This window comes from Bos javanicus, chromosome 3 (genome assembly GCF_032452875.1).
Source record: "Bos javanicus breed banteng chromosome 3, ARS-OSU_banteng_1.0, whole genome shotgun sequence".
Taxonomy (NCBI): Eukaryota; Metazoa; Chordata; class Mammalia; order Artiodactyla; family Bovidae; genus Bos; species Bos javanicus.
In genome coordinates this window covers 2,985,384-3,006,819 of record NC_083870.1, presented here as the reverse complement: position 1 = coordinate 3,006,819, position 21,436 = coordinate 2,985,384, and the positions used below count along the sequence as shown (strand labels likewise).

The following is a 21,436-nucleotide window of genomic DNA, read 5'->3' as shown; positions in this document are numbered from 1 at the left end:
CCATTTAGATCCCCTGAAGAAGGGAATGGCAACCCACTCCAGTATTCTTGCCTGGAGAATCCCGTGGACAGAAGAGCCTGGCGGGCTACAGTCCATGGGTCGCAAGGAGTTGGACACAACTGAGCGACTGACACTTGCAGTTTCTTTCACTTTTCACTGTTTAGTCGATGTGTGACTTGGAGCAGGCTGTGTTCTAATCAGTTTGCACCTTACTTTCCTACTGGTGGATCATGTAATGACTGGTTAGTACTCCTAGGATAGTTGTGCCGTGAGAGGCAATGCCTGGTGACGGCTTTAGCGGATAAATGTCAACGTGGCAGATCAGAAACCTGCTTCGTTTGAGAGGGTAGCTGATGTTCTGTTTTCCCTAGTGTTCTGTCAGGACTTGTCAGAACCTCAGTAGACATGTCCTCTCATTAGTCCAGCAGGTGGTACTAACGTCCCAGGGGATGGAGTGATGCCTGAGAGAGAGAAGTGAGTACAAAAATGTGGAAATTGGAACCACATTTTGTGGTGTGACACGTCTGATTTAGATGGATAATTCTGGGATAGATTAGGTAAGACCTGATCCTAGGATCCTTCCGTGACATGGAGGAGAGCCTCTGCTGGGGTTTCTCAGGGCCAGTTCTGCACCCCTTGCCTCCCCTGCGGCAGCTCACTGCCTTCTTTCAGACCTGCGTCCTGTCATGTCACCCACTGCCGAGTTACCCTTCTGCTGGTCTAGTGGGGCTTCCCAAATGCTGTTTCTACAAACTCACTCTCTGTCTCTGTAGGGCCGGGGAACATGCTTTGTGGGCTGGGGCGGGGTAGGGGTAAGGGAGAGGGAAGGAGGATTAGTCAGGAGCTGGGGAGCAGAACATTCCTGGGGACTTGAGTGCCATGGTCTTACTGTCTGTGGGTCACATCCTCCCGGGCACACTCCAGGTTGACCCTCATGTGGAAGGGAGGGAGTCTCACAGCCTTTGGAAGGACTTCCTTCCTTCCCAGGGGGCCCCTTGATGTCTAGGGGATTGGTCTCCTCCCAGCAAAGCCTGCCATGCCTCCCCTCCGTGTGAGTGTAACCTACCCTTGGACCAGGACCAGAGAGGGCCTGCAGTGGGCCCTGGGACCGCTGGCCTCAGGCCCGCCTGCCACGGCCCTCTCTCCAGCTTACACAGAATTAGGGCTTCACTGAGCCTTGACATAGGCAGTTGGTTCTTTTACTAGAATAACACATCTCCTCAACTGATCTTTAAAGGGAATTGACAACCGTGGAGGAACTGTGTTTATTCTGGTCCTTCTGCATTTGGTTCTTGGCTCTGGCTGACCAGAAGCAGCACAGGCTGATTTGGAAGGGCTGAGCGGAAGCCAGGCAGGGAAGAGCAGGCCTGGAGTTTCCTGCCCTTCACCCGGCAGGGCGCTCTTAGGTGACCTGTCCCGGCGCAGCAAGTGTGCCGGGGTCAGAGACGGCTTTGAGTCTCTGGAGTTTCCGGTTTGTGCCAAGACCTTGTTCTGATTCAGTGGTTGGCTTGGTTACCTTTCCTGACTCTGAGGAGGAGGGCACTTCAGAGTAGTGAACTAGCTGGTCCCAAGTTGTCCCGGGCTCAAGGAGGGGTGCCGTCTGTCTAAGGTGGTAATTGGATGGGAGGCTCTTGGGAGCAGAGGTGGGCGAAGCCTTCTGTTTTGCGTGTTCATGTGTCTGGACGGCGCTCTGACCCCCTGCCGTCTCCTGTTCCAGCGTGGAAGCTGCGGGACGTCTCCTCCCGTCTGCCTGTTTCCCCCCGCCATCCTGTCTTTCCACGTGTCTGCCCTCCCCTCCGCACTGAAGCCCCACCCCCTCCTTCCCAGCTGCTCCCGGGACTGCACCCCCCACCTCCCACCGGGTCCAGCCTGCTTAGCTGAGTTCCCAGCTCGTGTCCTCCTGATGGTCTGCTTTATCAGGGAGCCATCCATCTCCTGGAGCTTCCTCAGGTCCGGTCAGCGTCATGAGCGTGCCTCTTAGGCTTACTGAACGCACACCACGTGCCAGTCATGGTGCTGAAGAATCTTATGCATATCTCCAGTCTTCCTAAGTGGCAGCTTTGTGAGACAAGCTGCTATTGTGGTCTCTGCTTTACACTTAAGAAAAATGAGCTTTTTGTCTGAGGCCACAAAGGTAGTAGTTAATGGGGTCAGGATTCAAATAGGGTCAGTTTTGCCCCCATCACTCTAGATGATGGGGCCAGAAGCAGCTTTGGGCTCCAGAGCAGAGGCAGGTGTGATTCACCTGCTCCACCTGCTCTCTCCCCTCCTGTTCCTCACTCCTGTGACATGACAGGTGATGCTCTAGGTCCGCAAGGCACAGGAGAGCTGCAGACGTGGGCTGAGGGCGGCGGCAGAGCACTGTGAAAGGGGAGAGTTCGTGCGTGTGTGTCCTGTGGGGAGGATGGAGATTTGCACGGTGCTGAGGCTGTCAGCAATTGTGGGAAATGCATGTCTTGCAAAACAAATCCGACATCAAGCTCTTATACGGTTTTGAGTCAAAGCTGCTGAAGTGCAGGCATGTGCTTGCTTTTTTTTCCCCCCCAGCTCTGATGCCCTTTTGGTCTGACTTCCTTTTTCCTTTGGGCTTTATCTGGAGACATGTGAAGAGCTGGAGGCCACACGGGCTCCTCTGCTCTGGAGCTGTGTGTTTTGGTGAGCTCAGCCCCTTGGCCCACAGGCCCGCACTCTGGAGGCCCGTGGGGCTGAGCCACGTGGCAGCTGTTGGAGCTTCTACTTGGCCGCCGAATGTCCCTGACAGAGCAGCGGCATCAGCTGGAGCAGGGCCCCATGTCCAAATGCCCGAGAAGACCATTTCCTGGCTGGGCTGGGCATGCAGGCAGCTGGGTTTGTGAGGCAAATCCTGACAAGTTAGGGACCAACCAACCATTTTATTAGCAGGGCCCATGGGGGGAAGACCCTTGTGAATCGCGGAGCTGGAAGTCAGTGGTGGTAGCAGTGTATTACCTGGGTTTCTGGAATGGGGTCTTCCTGACAGTTTTCTAGCCTTCTGATCTTACAGACTTCACGCCAGCCTGTACTGTAACCGCAGAAGCTCTGTTTCCCGCCCCTCCCCACGTGCGTGTGTTCCTGTGTGCGTGCATACGTGTCCACAGAATTATTTACAGACACAACTTTCCAGCAGTGCACTCACAAGTGTTCCCTGTGTTTGTTTACAGTGAGTTTCATCCCATGCTGAAACGATTACTTGACAAGTGATTGAGAGGAGCCAAGTGTCCACTGCAAATGATTGTAGATAAATTGATACCCTTCTGGGGGTGGGAGGAAAGATTTTAATAGCCACGACTGAAAACATTTGTAGGGAGGGGTTGCTTTTGATATGGGAATCAAACTCACTTGCTGAGTTTGGGAGAAACTCAGGCCCAGGGAGGCAGAACCAGGATTCTGGTCTCTTTTCTGTGCTTTGACAAAAGACTCTGTTAAAAGCACCCCCCACCCTCAAGGAGGAAGAAGGTGGAAGATGATAAGTTTGGGTCCCTCTGGGCTGCTTCACAGCTCTGGCCCATGGTTTCTGACACCATAGTTTTCTCATCTTTTCTTAGTGGTCTTCTCTGTGCTTGAGGTGGGCAGGTGTGGCTGACCGCAGCTGGGCCCTCTGCCATACTTCCACCCGGTGGGGGGGGGGGCCCAGTGTGGACGGGAGCCAGGCAGACAGAGGTGGCTCATCCACAGAGGGTTGCCAGCCTGAACACAGGTGAGTGCGTGCAAGGGTAATCGGATGAGGATGGGCAAAGGAGACGTCTCCTGGCAACCTGCCCCTTTTGCCAGGAAGCCCCACCACTTCTCTCGGCCCAGTCTCCTTCCTGTTATGAGTTTGTCCTACCTTTTTGGGAGGGTTCACAATGAAGTTTTATTTGGGGCAAGTGTTGCTTGAAATGAGAAGACTAATGGCCTTTCCCGGAAACCTTTTATTTCAGAGAGTGTTTTGCCATAGCTGAATTTGACTGTAGTAAGACTTGAAAATGCAACTTGTTTTTCCCCAAAGCTGCTGCTGACCGGCTCTTGATCTCTCAGGAATCCGGCATGTGAATCATCCAGAGTCCTCGTGGAGCTTGTATGATCCTGATTAGCCTCGCGAAGGGCGGACATGTGTTGACTCATGCACCGTTTTCTTGATTCTTGTTTTTCCTTCTCTTCTAGTATTAAGGGACATCAGCGAAAGAGGGAGGGACCTTGAGCAGATTTTATCTCAGTACATTACATTCGTCAAGCCTGCCTTTGAGGAATTCTGCTTGCCAGTGAGTTGTGTTCTTGTTTTTCATTGAATTTAGTCTTTAAAATGTAATGAAACAAATAAAGGTCTGTCAGTTGAGCTCCCCGGCCAGGATCTCACTCGCTCCTCTGACTGCTCCTCTGTCGAGTCCTAAGAAAGGGCAGTCTCTGGTGCTTTGCCTCCTACCACGGGGCTCTGCCCTGCCACTCTTTTTCGGGGTGGTCCTTCAGGATCTTGCTGTCCCATATTCCTGCAAGCTGTACACTTCTCACTTGGTGAGCTCATGGGGAGGCATTTTATTAAGGAGGCATCGTATCCAAGCACAGACTTGACCACTTGGGTCTTCAGAAGATTTGTGACGGTTGGCATGTTGGTGCACGAGACCTCAGCTGCAGAGTCTTCCCTTCTGAATCTCTTCTGCCACCACCTTTGAGCCCTATTTTGAGCTTGTCCCTATGTAAGTTCCCCTTGGGGAGGTGTACCATGGAGGAGCAGGCTTCCTGTATGTCTACCCTAGCCCAGGCTCGTCAGGCCTCCCCATGAGCTGGGAACTCTCTAGTGAGATGACTTTCAGAGAAGGAAGAGTAGGGACTGGGCAGTGTTCAGCTTTTAGTGAATCAGCCCTCAGCCTAGGAAGCACCCCAGCTTCCTGAGGAAAGTAAGGTGAAAGTTTGGGGAAGGCTGTCAGGGGCAAGAGGTAGAGTGGTGGGGTGTGAAAGAGGAAGGCATGGGAGAGAACCTAGCTTTGGAAAGAGTTTCAGCTCAGGAGACTCATACCTCCTCATACATCTTTTTCACGTTGGCTAAACCATGTTCTCACTCCTTGAGAATTTAGAGTTCAGTCCTGAGAGTGTGAGAGAGGCTGGGTCTTCGCCAGATCTTGGCTGATGCCTTTAGGGAGACTGGCTCGTGTGGGGCTATTGGGAAGTAGTGTAGGGTGGGGATTTTTCTACTTCTCTTAATGTTAATAATTAACTTCTTTCTTCTGTACTGGAAAAATAAGATCCCAAGCTGTCTTTGTTTCTTCAAGTATGTTAGTAGGTTTTGCTTCAAAACCGACTTGACTTTTGTTTCAGATCCGGAACCAGGCGGGCTGTGTGAGTCAGCCTGAGTAACCCTGATGCCCTGCTCATTCCCTGGAGAGGCCTGGGTCACAGGATTAGGTTTCTGGGGAGGGGGCAGAGGTGGCTGTGGTGCTCTGAAGTTCTACCCATCCATCTGAGGACCTCTCTGTTCTTTCTAGCTTAATAATAAAAATACAAAGTATTCTTTTTGGACATAGATTAGAGTTTACTGCCAACTTTCTGCTGTTTAACTTTGTTGTAGTAGAACTCAGAATTTTAAGTAAGTATTTTCTAGGTTGTTTCTACTAGCTCCCACTGTGCAGCCACTCAGCTCAGGAAAGAGCAGCTCAGTCTGTGTGAGCTTGGGCCTGATACATCGTCTGCCTAGTTCACGCTGGGCCTCTGGCCTTCCACAGCTGTAGTATGGACATGGTGCAGGGTACCGACCCATGGCCTAAGGCATTGTTTACACAGCCTCACCAGGACACAGTAGTGTGTAAAATGGTTCACCAAGTCTTAGTAAACCAAAAAACCCAAAAACTGTGCGCTTTATTTTTTCTTTTTTTAAGACTGTGTCATAACCGAGCTGAAGAAAATGGTCATCAGTGGGACTTACTTTTTCCGACTAGACAAACTGTTGAAGTCCAAGGTGAACTGCTTCTTCCTAAGTCTGGGTGTTATGAATTGAGGCTTTTCATAGTGGTGAAGAGGCAGTTATATATTTAGTTTCCAAGACCATGTTCATTGTACAGGTTGTAAGCTGAACAAGTGTTAAATGTTAATGAGAACTCAGGAAAAAGCTGATCTATTACAAATTAGATAAAGGGGATAAAATATATTACATTGGAAGTGACAGATTATTGCCCTCTGGGATTAGTAGGTGAAGGCTGGCCCTTTCTCCACATTCCCTTGGAGAAGGGCTTGGGCCAGCTTTCCTCTTTAACGCATTGCAATCCATCTAATGTGTTATAAATATCTTTCTCTACAGACAAAGAAGTATGCTGACGTGATCATTCCTAGAGGTGCAGATAATCTCGGTGAGTCCTCGTGGGGTGCCATGCATGGGCACGACTCCTCCCTTTGTCAGTTATACTTTGGATAGGATGTGGTAACCAAACAAGGCTATGTAGGTGTGGCTGAGGCCCCGGCCGCTGCTGCAGCCAGAAAGGGATTCATACCTACACACCTGGCCTCAAGGACAGGCCGCTGTGCTTATGCGTGTACATCAGCGGGGACAGACGCGAACTTGTTCCTGCTCCTCTGGCGGTGGATACCTTCTGCTGCTGTTCCCAGTGATACCTGGGCACCTTGTATCTAAGGCCGTTTTTTAGTAAAAGCAGAGTTCCTTCTTAATTTCATTTAGAAAGCTCAAAGTAGCTTTTCCTGGGGTGGGAAGGATTTTTACCACTGTGTACTTATGCATTAGCTTTGCCTTGTCTAGAAAGTAGGAATATCTCTGGATTTAGGCGTAATGGGGCAGAGTCGAATTGGGAGACCCTGTTTTCCTATTCTCTTTATAATTTATTTCAGTTTTCCTCTGTTTAAAAAGGTAATTTTTTTGCTGAGCCATTTGGGAGTTAGTCTCAGCAATGAAAATTTCACTTCATTCAAGCCACAGTGCACTCGTCACATCCAGGACACTTAATATTGACTCCTTTAACCTTCCTCAGCCTTTGTTTTTTTGTGACGCTACATTTTTGAGGAGTACAGGCCCGTTGTTTTTATTGAACAGCCCTCAGCTTGGGTTTGCCTTTGTGTCCTCATGGTTGGCTTCAGCTCATACAACGTGGAGAATACCCTGGGGGGGCCATGTTCTTGGGGCATCACCCCAGAAAGCACTTGATGTTTGTCTTGTTTTTGGTGATGTTAACATTGATCATGTGCTTGAAGCATATGATTTATTTCTAAGGCTAAGGAAGGAGAGTCCAGTCTTACCTTTGGAGGAGAGGGCCTTCTGTGGGGTTCCCTGTCTTTGGGGTGGGGAGCTGGTAGGTTCCCTGGTGAAATGGTGTCAGAACAAAGACCAGTCCTCATATCTGCAGAATTTGGGTTGATTGCTTCCATCCAGTTCTTGCCTCTGATCGCATCCTGATGAGAAGCCTCACATTCAGGGTTTACTGTGTCCCGGGTTGTCCTACTCTGAGAACTCTGCTGTGGGGTTATATTAGCCCCCATAGAGGTCTGGGGAGTTCGGGTGACTTCCCGCAAGCAGCAGAGCCGGCTTCCTGGAGCGGTTTTTCATCTCCGGTTCCTGTGTGCCCTCCACCCAAACAGACCCGCAGCCCCGCCCCCACCCCCATGTGCCCCTGACACTCTGCCCTTCTCTGCTCCACAGTGGCCATCAACCTCATCGTGCAGCACATCCAGGACATCCTGAACGGGGGGCTCTCCAAACGACAGACCAATGGCTATCTCAACGGCTACACCCCTTCCCGCAAGAGGCAGGCCTCGGAGTCCAGCAGCCGGCCGCACTGACCCCGCCTCCAAAGGGCCGGAGGAGGGGCAGGAGGCACTGTGCATCTATACACGTGGCTTCCTGTGACATTGCTGTATTTAAGAAAACACCGTGGAGATGAAATGCCTTTTTTTGTTTTTTTTTGGTACTTTGGAGCGACGAAATGAAACAGAAGTTGACCCTGAGCTTAAATGACAAACTGTGCCAACTACTACTGGTGATGCCTAATTATGAGTCCAACGTGTAACCAGTTATAAATACATATATATATATAAAAGGATCTATTTTTGTGTAAATGTACAAATACTGTACAGCTGTTTGCCGTAAGTATTCTGCAGGAGGGCCTGTCCTTGAGTGTGTTGGGGCTGGACCTGGGGTTTCACCGGAGGCCTGGTACCCAGCGTGTGCCTGGTGGGGCAGGCTCAGGTGGCCTTGGAAGGGAGGCTCGGGACTCGTGGCTCTCCGCGTCTGTGCGACTCACTGGAAGTGGAGTTTGGGACCTTTGATCACCTCCCCTGCCAGATGCTACCTTCTTGGAGCTGGAGCTTTAGGATAATGTGGATAAGAGATCCTCTTTTATTTTTCTTCTCTCTCTCTCTCTTTTTTTTCTGAGTTGAAATTAGGCAAGACCTCAATTAAAAAACTCAGGGAAGAAGCCCACAGAGGGGAACGAGTCTTCTGTGTTTTCTTCTTGCCCCCACCCCACCCCTGGCTGCTCAGGCAGCTCGCTATTTCCTTCCTTACTCACCCACTTCTGAAAACCAGAGCGGCTTCTCTCTCCTTCCCTGGTGGGGATGCGATGGGGTTGCTTCCTGACAGAGTGGGGAAAGAGGGACTGTGCCTATCGTAGCATCTGAGATGCTGACGTCTTCCAGGGAGGTCACAATGATAGTCCTCAGGCTTTCCCCCAGATTGTGGGGTGCACAGTGGACCCTAGCAGCCTGTACTTTGGTTGAGGACCTCTCCTGGCAGCCAGCCCCTCCCAGGGCAGCCAGAGAGCTCAGCTGTATAGGGAGCTGTAGCGTTTCTTCCCCACCCTGAGGGATTTGCAGCGTGGTGAAGACAGCAGGGGCCATGACAGGCAGTATCATGGCCACGCCGATTTACTTATTTACCATGCAGCCACGTCACCTGGCCGCTGGGCACAGAGGCGGGGAGGAAGAGTAGCGTTTTTAAATTACAAGTTGGAGTCTTAGGCTGAAAACATTTGGGGTGGAGAATTCTAGCTTTCCCTGAGGCTCCCTCTTGGTGGAGACTTCCTTCTTTGGAAGCAGTACAGATTCCTGAAGATTCTTGGTGGGGAGGGCTAGAGGAAGCAGGGGACCTAGTAAGATGGAGGAGCTGTGAGTATACTGTTCTAAAGCCTCATCTTTTAACTGCAGAAGAGCCAGAACCTTTTAATCTCGGCGTCTGACCATCTCAGTGCTCGATAGGCTACGCCCTTACTCTATCGCCCTTAGGTAGCTCGATAGGCTACCCTTGTGGCTGCCACAGCCTGAAACATTTTGGGATCCCTTTTCTTTCCATTGCTTTTGTAGCCCCTTGGAGCCATTCTGATAAATCCAACACCATTAACTGCAGTCACATTGAATTGTTCCTGTAGGCTCAGCCTCACCCAGTTTGCTTCCCCTTTTCTGGACTCCATTTGACTCTAACTCTGTTGGGCTCTGTCTGAAAGTCAAACCTAATCCGCAGCAGGGCTTTGCCACCCCTGAGACCTTCAGGAGACTGGACTATAGGCTCTGGAAGGAGCCCCTGAGAGTAGCAACTGCTGAGTTGGAGCAAGGGAAGGCCCCCAAGGTGCCTGTTCTGAAGGCCAGTGCCCCGTGGGTTGGCTGAGTTCTGAAGTGCGCATTTCCAAACCAGTATTGATTATCTTTCCAGTCATGCCTTGTGTAGTTCTGAGGTGAAGGGTGGATGGCAGGCCTGGGTTAGGATCCTGAGGACCCAAGGGCCTCCTGCTTTGTTGGGGCCTGTCTGTGTTCAGGGGCAGCCGCTCCCTGTCTCGGGGAGCCTTGGCCCCTGGGTGGGTAGCACGCTCAACTTTACTTGAAGCTCCCAGGTGCCAAACCATTCAGTGCCTTGGCTGTCTATCCTACTGCCTTGGAAGATGGAGTCTTCTCATCTCTGAGCCTTGACTTACTTAGCTGCTTTTTCATCCACTCGTGGTGTTGGGACCAAGCCTCCAGGGTCTCCGAGTAGCCCTGTCCTTGGTAGGAAACAGTTCTCAGGCTGCCCTGCCTCTTGGTGAAGTCAGAGTGTTAGTCCTTCAGTGGTGTCTGAGTCTTTGCCATCCAATGGACTGTAGCCCACCAGGCTCCTCTGTCCATGGAGTTCTCCAGGTGAGACTACTGGAGTGAGTAGCCATTCCCTTTTGCAGGGCATTTTCCAGACCCAGGGTTTGAACCTGGGTCTTCTGCACTGCAGGCAGATTCTATACTGTGTGAGCCACCAGGGAAGCCCCACCTCTTGATATCTTGGCCTCTTGGCTGGGGGCTCGCTGGCCATGCTAATGACTCCTCTGGTTCTGTGACACAGAAAGTCTGGGGCAAGGAGGGGATAGGAAGCTCTACCCTGTGGGGACCCCAGCATTTAGCCAACTGGGTATCTATTTGAACTTGATCTTTCTATGCAGCAAATCCTGGAATTGGTATTTTAAGAGCCACTAGAAAGAAAGTGAAGTTGCTCAATTGTGTCCAACTCTTTGCGACCCCGTGGACTGTAGCCTGCCAGGCTCCTCTGTCCATGGGATTCTCCAGGCAGGAATACTGGAGTGGGTTGCCATTTCCTTCTCCAGGGGATCTTCCCAACCCAGGGATCGAACCTGGGTCTCCTGCATTGCAGGCAGACACTTTACCCTCTGAGCCACCAGGGAAGCCCACTGGATCTCTGTTTTTGCTGGAGCATCGGATATAATTATTAGGCCAGAAATGGATACTGTTCACTGTCTGGGGAGGCAACGCGGATGAGCGGCGTAGGGCAGTGTTGGTAGTGTACGCATGGGGGTCTCTTGCCTTCAGAGACGCCCGGTGGCGCCTGCTTCTCCCGCTGTGCAGGTGTTGTCCAAGAACCATGTGCTTAGGCAACAGGCGCTGTGTCGTGGGAAGTCCTGGTCCCACACGCCTTCACGCTAATGGAACTTCTGCCACCCTGGAACCAACAGGAGCAGAGAGCTGGGAGTGTGTGTAAGGAAGATGCAGTGTTGTTACCTCAGGCGTCATCGGTTTTGGAGTGGATAGGGTGGGCCCTCGAGAAGCGATGGTCTGTGAAGAACAGGCCCTGGAGGGTACCGCAGAAGTCTCCAGTTCACCCTTCAGAGCCTGTGAACCGCAACAACCCACTGTGGTCTTGGCTGCTGGACGGTCAAGGACTTTGGCTTGCTGCCTCTCTGGGCTGGCGTGGACGCTTGTCGTGGTGCTCAGGGTGGGATGCCAGCCTCTTGGGAGGCTCTGAGATCAGGCTTGTGTGCAGCAGGGGCCGGAGCCCAGCTGGTTGGTGCATCACCTCCTTTGCTGCTGTTGTGCGGCGTTCCTAATTTAGCAACTTGACCTGCTCCAGGGCCCAGAGCCATTGGCAGGAACTAGTAGCCTCTTGCAGGGAAATGTTCTCCTCTACCCTGGAGTCTCCCAGCTGCCTGTCAATGACCACGTGGGTGAGGCAGGCAAGGGTGGTTCCGGGTCTCAGGGCTGGGCTTCGGGAGAGGGCTGGCTTCTCTGCCACTCCTGCCCTTCCCCCTGACCTGAGGGTAGAGGGGCAAAGTCTGTGTCCCAGCAGATGAGAGTGAGACGAGCATGCTCGGGAAACCGTCAGGGCGAGTCTGGAGCTGAGTCCCCGCCTTGAGCTTGGTCTCTGCGCCTTCTGTGGCCCTCCTCAGGCAGCGGGCTGGCTTCAAGGCAGTGTTCCGCCACCCATAGAGGTGGTGAGTGCCTGGCTGGTCCTGCCTCAGGCACAGGGTGAGTAGGTAAATAGAGACATAGGCCTTTTTTTTTTGGTCTTTCAGATGCTTGCACTTTCCCCTTTTCCTTCTACTGCCCTGCACTTACTTGTTAGCACTTACTTAAATGACCACATACTCTGTACTTTGCTGTAAATAAAGACTGAACAGAAAAGAACCCACTCTTGCCTTCTTTGTGGTGCTTGTGCAGGAGGAACAGTGACTGAGGCCAGCGGGTGACGGGAGGGTAGCCCTCTAGGCCTTCGCTGGCTGGATATGGGCACCAGCCTGTTGTCGCTAAGCTTCCCCATCCTCTGCTGCGCTGCAGGCCTCCATGCGTGCACTTCTGCTCCATCTCTGAAAGCCAGGCCAATGTCCCTGGGAGGCTTCTGTTCTCTAGCTCTAGCTGGCTCTGCTTCCTTTGAGGTCATCCAGTTTGTGCAGTGTCTTCCCTCCCTCCCCTCCCTTTGCTGTCCCTTCCTCAACTTTAATAATAAAAGCCAAAACAAAACATTCTAAACCCTTATTGGCTGGAGGAAACTTGGCATTATAACAATGAACAACTTCAAGCTGAATACACATACATCCATGTGTGTGATTACCTTAAGTGACTATATCTATTTAGTGTATAGTCATACAATCAATGCAGATAACCATCGACCTCAATATTAAAAGATCTAGGCCACCCACCACCAGAGATCTTAAAATAATTAAAATGATTGGCTTTTGCCCTCTTTGTAGCACCCCAGCCCCCCCTCGCCCCCCACCTTCTCGTGTCCCTTCACCCGCTGTCCCCAGGCACTACATGACCCTCATCTGCGTGCAGAGTGGCCCTGCTATTTCCAGCCACTTGTCCCAAGGACAGAGCAAACCCACGGAGGAGTTTGGGTCCAAAAGAACTTGAATTTCAGAGGAATCCGTCCCAGAAGGCTGGTATGTTTTTAAATCACACATAGGTGTGTGTTATCAAGCTTGGTGATTATCTGCGGGCAGATGAAGACCTTGTGAGCCATGGTTTTACAATCACTTTAGCTGTAATCCAGTTTTCTCTGTGCATTGCATTCACATCTCCCCGATCTGTGTACCATGTCTGGAGCTGGATGCTTTGCTTGGGACTTTGCTCATTTTCTGCTTCCTTATAACTGGAGGGGCAGTGGTGCAGGCTAGTGGAGCTCTTGAGCCATTCGCTTTGCCTCCGCACCCATCTGTCACAATGTCCTTTGAGCCACCTGCTGCTCCACAGCCTGGACTCACTAGTTTGATGAGTGAGTAAGTGCTGCTGGAGTCAAACCACCTCGACTCAGATTGAAAGAAACCTGTTAGGACCTGCATAAAAGATCTACAGATGAGAGGTGAGGAAGGAGACCTAGGATGTGGGACGGTAGCTTTGAGAGGAGGGGATCACAGAGATCAATTTCTGTCATCATCTGGTGCTGAGGGCAGTTTAAAACAGTTGAGACACATTTGCTAAAACCCAACATGAAGTTAACTATCCATGGTTTATCTTCTCAATAAACCATGAACTGAAACAACAAATTAGCCAGTGGAATCAGTTTGAGCCAGGACTAAAGATTTATCCGGGGCTTCCCTGGTGGCCCAATGGTAAAGAATTCACCTGTCAATGCAGGAGACACGGGGTTTGATCCCAGGGCTGGGAAGATCCCCTGGAGAAGAAAATGGTAACTCACTCCAGTATTCTTGCCTGGGAAATCCCACGGACAGAGGAACCTGGAGGGCTACAGTCCATGGGGTCACAAAGAGTCAGACACGACTTAGCAACAAAACAACAGCAAAGATTTATCCAGACATATCTCCTCGAATGAATGGACGGGAGAATGTGAAATTGTGCGTTACGTAAACTGATTTTTCATACAGGGCAATCTATGCTTGGCATGCCCTTTTACAATGAGGTGCCCATGGTGTGTTGCTGAGTGAGGATGAAGTGGCCTTCACCACAGTTGAGTGCTGACTGCCCTGGGCCAGGGAAAGCCAGCCTAACCTCTCCTTACAGGCTCATGTGTCACATGGGGTTTTATCTGACAGGCCCAGGAGGCTCTCACCAAGGGCATTAGAGTTGAGGATGTTTCCAGATTCCTCTTTATCAGTGCGTGCCCTGTGCACCATGTACTCTTTTCAGGTTCCTGAAATTCCTGACTTTGATGATAACTCCTGGGACTTTACCAGTCTTCAGTCCTGCCAAGTATGTAAGCAATGTGGTCCTGCTCCAGTTTTACAGAGGAAGCTAGGAAGTGGGTCAAGCTGTAGGATGAGGCTGCCTGGCACACGTCTGCCATCTAGTGGTAGAACTCATTTCTCACCAGGAGATGGCCTTGGGTTGTTGGACTCGTGCTCTTTATGAGAGCTGTCAGGGCCTAGAAATCTAGACTTTTTTTTTGTCTGGAAGATCTTTATTAAATAAAGTCTTCACTAGGGAGACAGGAGCATCAGCTCCTACTTGTTAGTTTCTCTATTGCTACAATCTACTGTGGTGTTTCCCAAAGTTGGCCATCATCACTCAGTTCAGTTCAGTCGCTCAGTTGTGTCTGACTCTTTGTGACTCTATGGAGTGCAGCACGCCAGGCCTCCCTGTCCATCACCAACTCTTGGAGCCCACCCAGACTCATGTCCATTGGGTCGGTGATGCCATCCAACCATCTCATCCTCTGTTGTGCCCTTCTCCTCCTGCCTTCAATCTTTTCCAGCATCAGGGTCTTTTCCAATTAGTCAGCTCTTTGCATCAGGTGGCCAAAGTATTGGAGTTTCAGCTTCAACATCAGTCCTTCCAATGAAAACCCAGGACTGATCTCCTTTAGGATGGACTGGTTGGATCTCCTTGCAGCCCAAGGGACTCAAGAGTCTTTAACACCACAGTTCAAAAGCATCAATTCTTCGGCGCTCAGCTTTCTTTATAGTCCAACTTTCACATCCATTGAAGTCCAATCCCTTCATTCCACAGATGAGGAACCTAGGGCCCATAGGCAAAATGCCTGGCTCCAGATCCCACTACTGGGCTGTAGGTCTGCAGTGGATTTGACTTGGGATTGGAAGCAAAAGCCCCTTTTTCTTTTAGGGCTTCTCCAGGGCAGTGTTGGTAGCAGAAGTGGAGGTGCTGCTACTGGACTGATTCTTTTTGGCAGCTACAGGAAGCAGGGCCTGGCTTGGAGAACAGGAGAAGGAGGAGACAAAATCAAGCCTCTTTTAAAAATTGCATTTGGTTAGTTGGAGGTCAGCTGAGTTCTGTAAAAGGGCTTCCACCTTCTGCCCATTGATTTCAGTGTTGTTTGGTTTCAGGTAGCCTGTTGGGGGAAATCACTCTGGAGTTGACGGATTTAGCTTAAATGTTGGCTGCTTTACGTAACGGCTGTGTGGTGTAGGGCAAGCTGTGCTGTAGGGATAAGGGCCCCTGCTTTGCTCTGTGTTGAATGAGAGCTGGTTCACAGAGGCAGGACTGCCTGGGCATATGGTGTCCTGCGAGGGGCAACTGTCTTTATACACTTAGTAGTTGAGCTCCATGGGTGCAGCCGAGTTCCTCGAAGGCCTTTTCTTAGTAGCTCAGGGTACCTGGGAGAAGTTGGCTGATGGGGAAGAATCCCTCAACCATATTTCTCTGTAGCTTTTGTCAGAGCCCTGCCCTCAGGCTAGTTGCCAGAGGAGGGTTTAGCAAAACCAAAACAGGATTATTGTCATGCACAGACCAACCCAAAAGGGTTCAGACCCTTAGCCCACCCCAGCCCTGGGGCTAAGAACATTGCATGCTGTGCCTGCTTGCCTGCTAAGTAACAGTTCAGTCAGTCAGTGACTGAATGGACCTTTGTTGGTAAAGTAATGTCTCTGCTTTTTAATATGCTGTCTAGGTTGGTCATAGCTTTTCCAAGGAGCAAGTGTCTTTTAATTTCACGGCTGCAGTCACCATCTACAGTGATTTTGGAGCCCCCCAATATAGTCTTTCACTGTTTCCACTCTTTCCCCATCTATTTACCATGAAGTGATGGGACTAGATGCCATGATCTTAGTTTTCTGGGTGTTGAGTTTTAAGCCAACTGTTGCACTCTCTTTCACTTTCACCAAGAGTTTAGTTTTTAGTTCTTCTTCGCTTTCTGCCAAAAGTGTGGTGTCACCTGCATATCTGAGGTTATTGATATTAATATTTCTCTCGGCAGTCTTGATTCCAGCTTGTGCTTTGTCCATACCAGTGTTTCTCATGATGTGCTCTGCATTTAAATTAAGTGAGCAGGGTGACGATGTCCATGCTAAGTAAACCCTCCCATTCCTGGGCGTCTTGTTCACCCTGACCCCAGTGTGAGGCTCTGAGATGGGAGACAGATTAGGGATGGAATAGGAAGGATGTCTGTTGTACAATCATTTAGTGACCTAAAATGGATTCAAATACTTGATGGTCTGCTCTTTAGGACCGCAAAATGGCGACTATCAAAACGTCCTTGCACCAAACCGGAGGGAACCGATACTATGCTCTCTTGTTCTGTAACTGAAGCGTCCGTGGGGCAGACACTGAGGGCACCAGGCGTCTCCAAGGGGCAGCATAGGTTGTCCTGGCAGCCCCTTCATGGTGGGGGTTCCCCTTACACTCTGCCTGCCGGTACCCCTGCCAATGAAAATGGCTTGTCTTCCTTGACTGGGTTTTTAGTCTTTGTGTGTGTGTGTGTGTGTGTGTGTGTGCGTGTGCACACCATGGACCCCTCTAGCAGTCTAAGGACCACTTCTCAGAATAATAATGTTTTTATGCATATGAAATAGCATCCAAAAAACATTTAAGAAAATAAATTATACCGAGACATATTTACCAAAATATAAAAGCAAATCTATGGTACAGTATTAAATGTGCTTCTTTATTAACACACCCGATAATAAGGTCCAGTGGCAGGTCTTATAACTACCACAATGGTGTTGTAGTGATGAAATTAAGTGGTATTTTGAAATCCCACAACAACTGTAAAGCGTTAGGAAAATAACTTTGATTTTTACTGCTGAGAAACAAGTACGGCTAATATTCCAGTGGCTTGTTGCCTACACTCATAATGGAAGGAAATGGTAAAATTTCAGGTAGAGACTAGTGAAAATAAAGATGTAAATTTTAAAGTTTAGGGAACTTCCCCCGAGGTCCAGTGGTTAAGACTCTGTGCTTTCAATGAATGCAGGGAACTATATTCCTGGCCAGAGAGCTAGATCCCACATGCTGCAACTGAGTTCATTTGCTGCAACTAAAGGTCCCTCATTCCACAAGTAAGACCTGGCACAGCCGAATAAATACAAATAAAGTTCATAGACCACCTGGATTCTGCCCAAGGCTTCTGTCCTTAATCCTCAGACTGGGAAACCCTGGTCTAGATCCATATCTTCCAGGTCACCTGGTGACTAAGGTACTATTACTACGTGTCTTGGGTGAGTCAGGCTCCAGCCATGGTGCTGGGCTTCTTGTGTGACAGCTATCTGGGTGCTGGCCAGTGGACACACAATAAGCAACCCCAGTATAATTGAAAATGTGTTTGGAACCACATTTAAAACAGTAAGAAGAAGGTGACATTGATTTTAACATATTTTATTAACCTGCTGCTGCTGCTGAGTCACTTCAGTCGTGTCCAACTCTGTGTGACCCCATAGACAGCAGCCCACCAGGGTCCCCTGTCCCTGAGATTCTCCAGGCAAGAACACTGGAGTGGGTTGCCATTTCCTTCTCCAATGCATGAAAGTGAAAAGTGAAAGTGAAGTCGCTCAGTCATGTCTGACCCTCAGCGACCCCATGGACTGCAGCCTTCCAGGCTTCTCCATCCATGGGATTTTCCAGGCAAGAGTACTGGAGTGGGGTGCCATTGCCCTCTCCTTTATTAACCTAGTATATCCAAATTACTATTATTTCAATGTGTAATCTATATATATTTTTTCATATCATCTGTTATCCAGTGTCTATTGCACACTTGGGACACATTTTAATTTGGACTGGACACATTTCAAGGCCTCAGTGGCCTTGCTAATGGCTGCCTATTGGACAGCACAAGTCAGTATATTTAGAATTACATTGTGTCTGTGCCAGGTAGGGGCTCCAATAAAATCTTCTTTTACCAAAATGGGTCCTGGGGCCCAGAGAGGAAGCAATCTGCCCAAGGTCCTGGTTAGTTAGCTAGAGAGCCAGGCTGTGTTAGGCCCTGGTCTAGTGGGAAGTCTGCCATCAAGTTGCCCTACAGGAAAGGTTACATTTTTTTCCAGCCCTGAGTTCCAAAGGCCTTGAGTTCTTAAAGAGAGGCCCAAGAGTTGCCAGTGCTTTCTCCAAAAGCCTAGTGAAGAAGGCCAGAAAAACAGCTAATGAGAGAAAATCATGCGGGAGTGAAGGGGAATTTGGTGATGTCAGAAATGGTTGCGGGGGGGCGGGGCGGTGGTCACCTCACAGCAGGAAGAACATATGCTGGTTAAGCAATGGATGAAGATGAAATGACCAATTCAGAAATGAATGGGAAATAAAAAGAAAACTGTCAATAAGTAGTATGGAAAGGCAAAATCTTTGAGATAATCGTGAATAGCTGGGGAACATATTTAAAAAAATCCGTTTATCCCATGGAGGTTCAAAGGTGATGATTATGAAATAGAAGGTGGAAATGACTGATAATGAAAGGAGAAAAGGGGGAAATCCTAGAATCTTCTGGTTCTTTACTAAAAACAGACAAGGGAAGATACTAGAGAATTGTCTTAAACCGCAGCTTAGTCACTATGTAGACACCAATGAATTGTCATAAACCACAGCTCAGTCACGCTCATCCTCCATGCTGTCTGCATGTGTAAAAAGTTGTCTCCTGCTTGGGGGAGCTCGTTGAGAGCCAAGAGCATGTCTGGCTACACTTAGGATCCCCAGTGCTTGAGGCGGCATAGTTCTGCAACAGAATGTGTCTGACAAATTTTTTAAAAGGGAGGAATAAACAAATAAAGGTGGAGAGCTCTGCGTGCAGAGCAGGATGGGTACAGAGTCAGGGAACCTCGTCTGGTCTGAGGTTCTGTCCACTCTTTCCTTGGGATGCTGGCAAGTCATATTGCTTCTCCTGCCAGGCCTCTCTGCCCTCCTCAACATAATGGCTTAGTAGATCATGTGAAAGTATAGCTATAACGTGAAATAATAGCTATAACATGAATTAGAGCAATAAAAGCTGTCCAACATAAAATGTGTTATTTGTTTTCAGTGGAAAGTGTAACTGGCCCAAAGTAGTATTAAGAAATGATCAAGTTGGACTCAGACCAATTGCAGGTGAGGAAAATAAGCTGTTGTACATAGCCAGAAAAGAGGTTGCTGCTGCAGCTGCTAAGTCGCTTCAGTCGTGTCTGACTCTGTGCAACCCCATAGACGGCAGCCCACCAGGCTCCCCCGTCCCTGGGATTCTCCAGGCAAGATCCCTGGAGTGGGTTGCCATTTCCTTCTCCAATGCATGAAAGTGAAAAGTGAAAGGGAAGTCGCTCAGTCGTGCCCAACTCTTAGCGACCCCATGAGCTGCAGCCTACCAGGCTCCTCCGTCCATGGGATTTTCCAGGCAAGAGTACTGGAGTGGGGTGCCATTGCCTTCTCTGGAAAGGAGGTTGAGAGCAGATGGAAACAGCAGAGTGGATTCATGGAGTGAAAGCTGTGTCAGCCACTTGGAGAGAATGCCTCTGGGACAGTGTCTGCGAGTCTGCAGGAAGCATGAAGACAATGTCTGTTTCTTTACCTCTGGTTACAAAGTGTCAACCTGTCACAAGATCTAACCTTTCCAAAGTCGGCGAAGTAGCTCCACTATGCTAAGCATCATTGAAAGAGTCTCTATCAGGATTAGGTTCAGCTGAATATAACAACAACAACAGAAAACTAAACATGCCCCAAATAATTAACTTTAATCAAGGTAGTCTATTTTTCTCATGAAGATCATTTTGTGTTCCAAGAAGTCTGCTGGACTAGTCAGCAAGTCTGCCTTCCACAGAGAGGACAAGAAAGAAAGTGAAAGTGATGTCACTCAGTCGTGTCCGACTTTTTGCGACCCCATGGACTGTAGCCTACCTGGTTCCTCTGTCCATGGGATTTTCCAGGCAATAGTCCTGGAGTGGATTGCCATTTCCTTCTCCAGGGGATCTTCCCAACTCGGGGATCGAACCCGGGTCTCCCGCATTGTAAACAGACGCTTTACCGTCTGAGCCACCAGGGACGTAAGGCACGGGTTATTGTTAAGAAAGACTGTTCAGAAGTGCACCATGGTAGAATATACCGCCAACATCTCATTGGCCGGAACTTAATCTATGTCTATATCTACCACCTAGGGAGATTGGGAAGTGTGATCTTTTAGCTGAGTCGTTCCTACTCTGAATAAAATAGAAACATGCAAACATAATACAACCAGAAAAACAACCAAGCATGCCGAGCTCTAGATAAATGACAGCTGTTAATTAAAAAAAAATTTTTTTTTAAACAGAGCTTTACGAAGGTATAATTGACATACAATAAACTGCACATAAAGTTTACAATTAGATAGATTTTGACATGTATATTCTTGTGAAACCATTATCACATTCGAGATAGTAAATATATCCATATATATCCAATATATTCTCTGAAAGTGAAAGTGAAAAATCACTCAGTCGTGCTCGACTCCTTGCGACCGCATGGGCAGTAGTCCATGGAATTCTCTAGGCCAGAATACTGGAGTGGGTAGCCATTCCCTTCTCCAGGGGATCTTCCCAACCCAGGGATCAAACCCAGGTCTCCTGCATTGCAGGTGGATTCTTTACCAGCTGAGCCACAGGGGAAGCCCAAGAATACTGGAGTGGGAAGCCTATCTCTTCTCCAGGGGATCTTCCCAACCCAGGAATCCAAGCAGGATCTGCTGCATTGCAGGCGAATTCTTTACCAACTGAGCTATCGGGGAAGCGCTTCCTCCTAGACTTTCTCAATATAGACTACTTACTGTGTATTTTCTAGAATTAAATAAATTGAATATTTTGTATACACATCCTTTTCAAATATGTTCTTTGTGAGTTGAGTTGACCCTTGAACAACATGGATTTGAGCTGTGCTGGTCCACTTACGCATGGATTTCCCCCCATAAATACATGCTAAGGTATCACAAGATTCCCAAGTTGGTTGAATCCACAGATGCACAACACTGTATATGGAAGGCTGACTATCAGGTGATCCATGGATTTTCAACTGTGTGGGGGGTTGGTGCCCCAACCCCCATGTCATTCATGGGTCAGTTGTATTTTCTCCCACTCTTTGACTTGTCTTTCTGTTTTCCTATGACAGTGTCATTCCATGTGCCAAATGTTGAAAAATCTGATGGTCTGATTATCAAATTTTTAGTCAAAATTGCTTTTGGTATCACATCTAAGAAATTTTTGCATAATCAAATGTCACATTTCCTCCTGGGTTGTCTTCAGGTTTTACAATTTTAGGTTTTACATTTAGGTCTGTGATCCATTTAGAGTTCATATTTGTGTATGGTGTGAGGTAGAGATGGAAGTTCATTATTTTACGTGTGGCAGCTAGTTTTCAACAGCAGCGTTGTTGAGGGGACAGTGCTTCATTGAATTGTCTGCATTTTTGCAAAGAATCAGTTGTATATATTTGTGGTTCTGTTCCTGGACTCTGCTCCACTGATGTATTTATCTATCTGATGGCAGTACTACATTGTCTCGATTACTCTAGCTTTATAATGTGTTAAAATGAGGTTGTATAAGCCATTCAATTTTGTTCTTTTTCAAAATTGATTTGGTTATTCTAGTCC

General features: G+C 48.9%; 1 protein-coding gene across 3 annotated transcripts in view; it reads left to right on the top strand.

Annotated features, from left to right (window-relative positions):
* Positions 1-11,865, top strand: part of UCK2 (uridine-cytidine kinase 2) — a 125,502-nt gene extending 113,637 nt beyond the window's left edge. For all 3 annotated transcript variants that reach the window (XM_061399690.1, XM_061399700.1, XM_061399683.1), the window contains exons 5-7: positions 4,162-4,259; positions 6,287-6,335; positions 7,634-11,865. In XM_061399690.1, coding sequence (XP_061255674.1) covers positions 4,162-4,259; positions 6,287-6,335; positions 7,634-7,773 — 287 coding nt within the window. In that variant the 3' untranslated portion in view covers positions 7,774-11,865. The remainder of the gene's footprint in view (positions 1-4,161; positions 4,260-6,286; positions 6,336-7,633) is intronic.
* Positions 11,866-21,436: the final 9,571 nt, after the last annotated feature.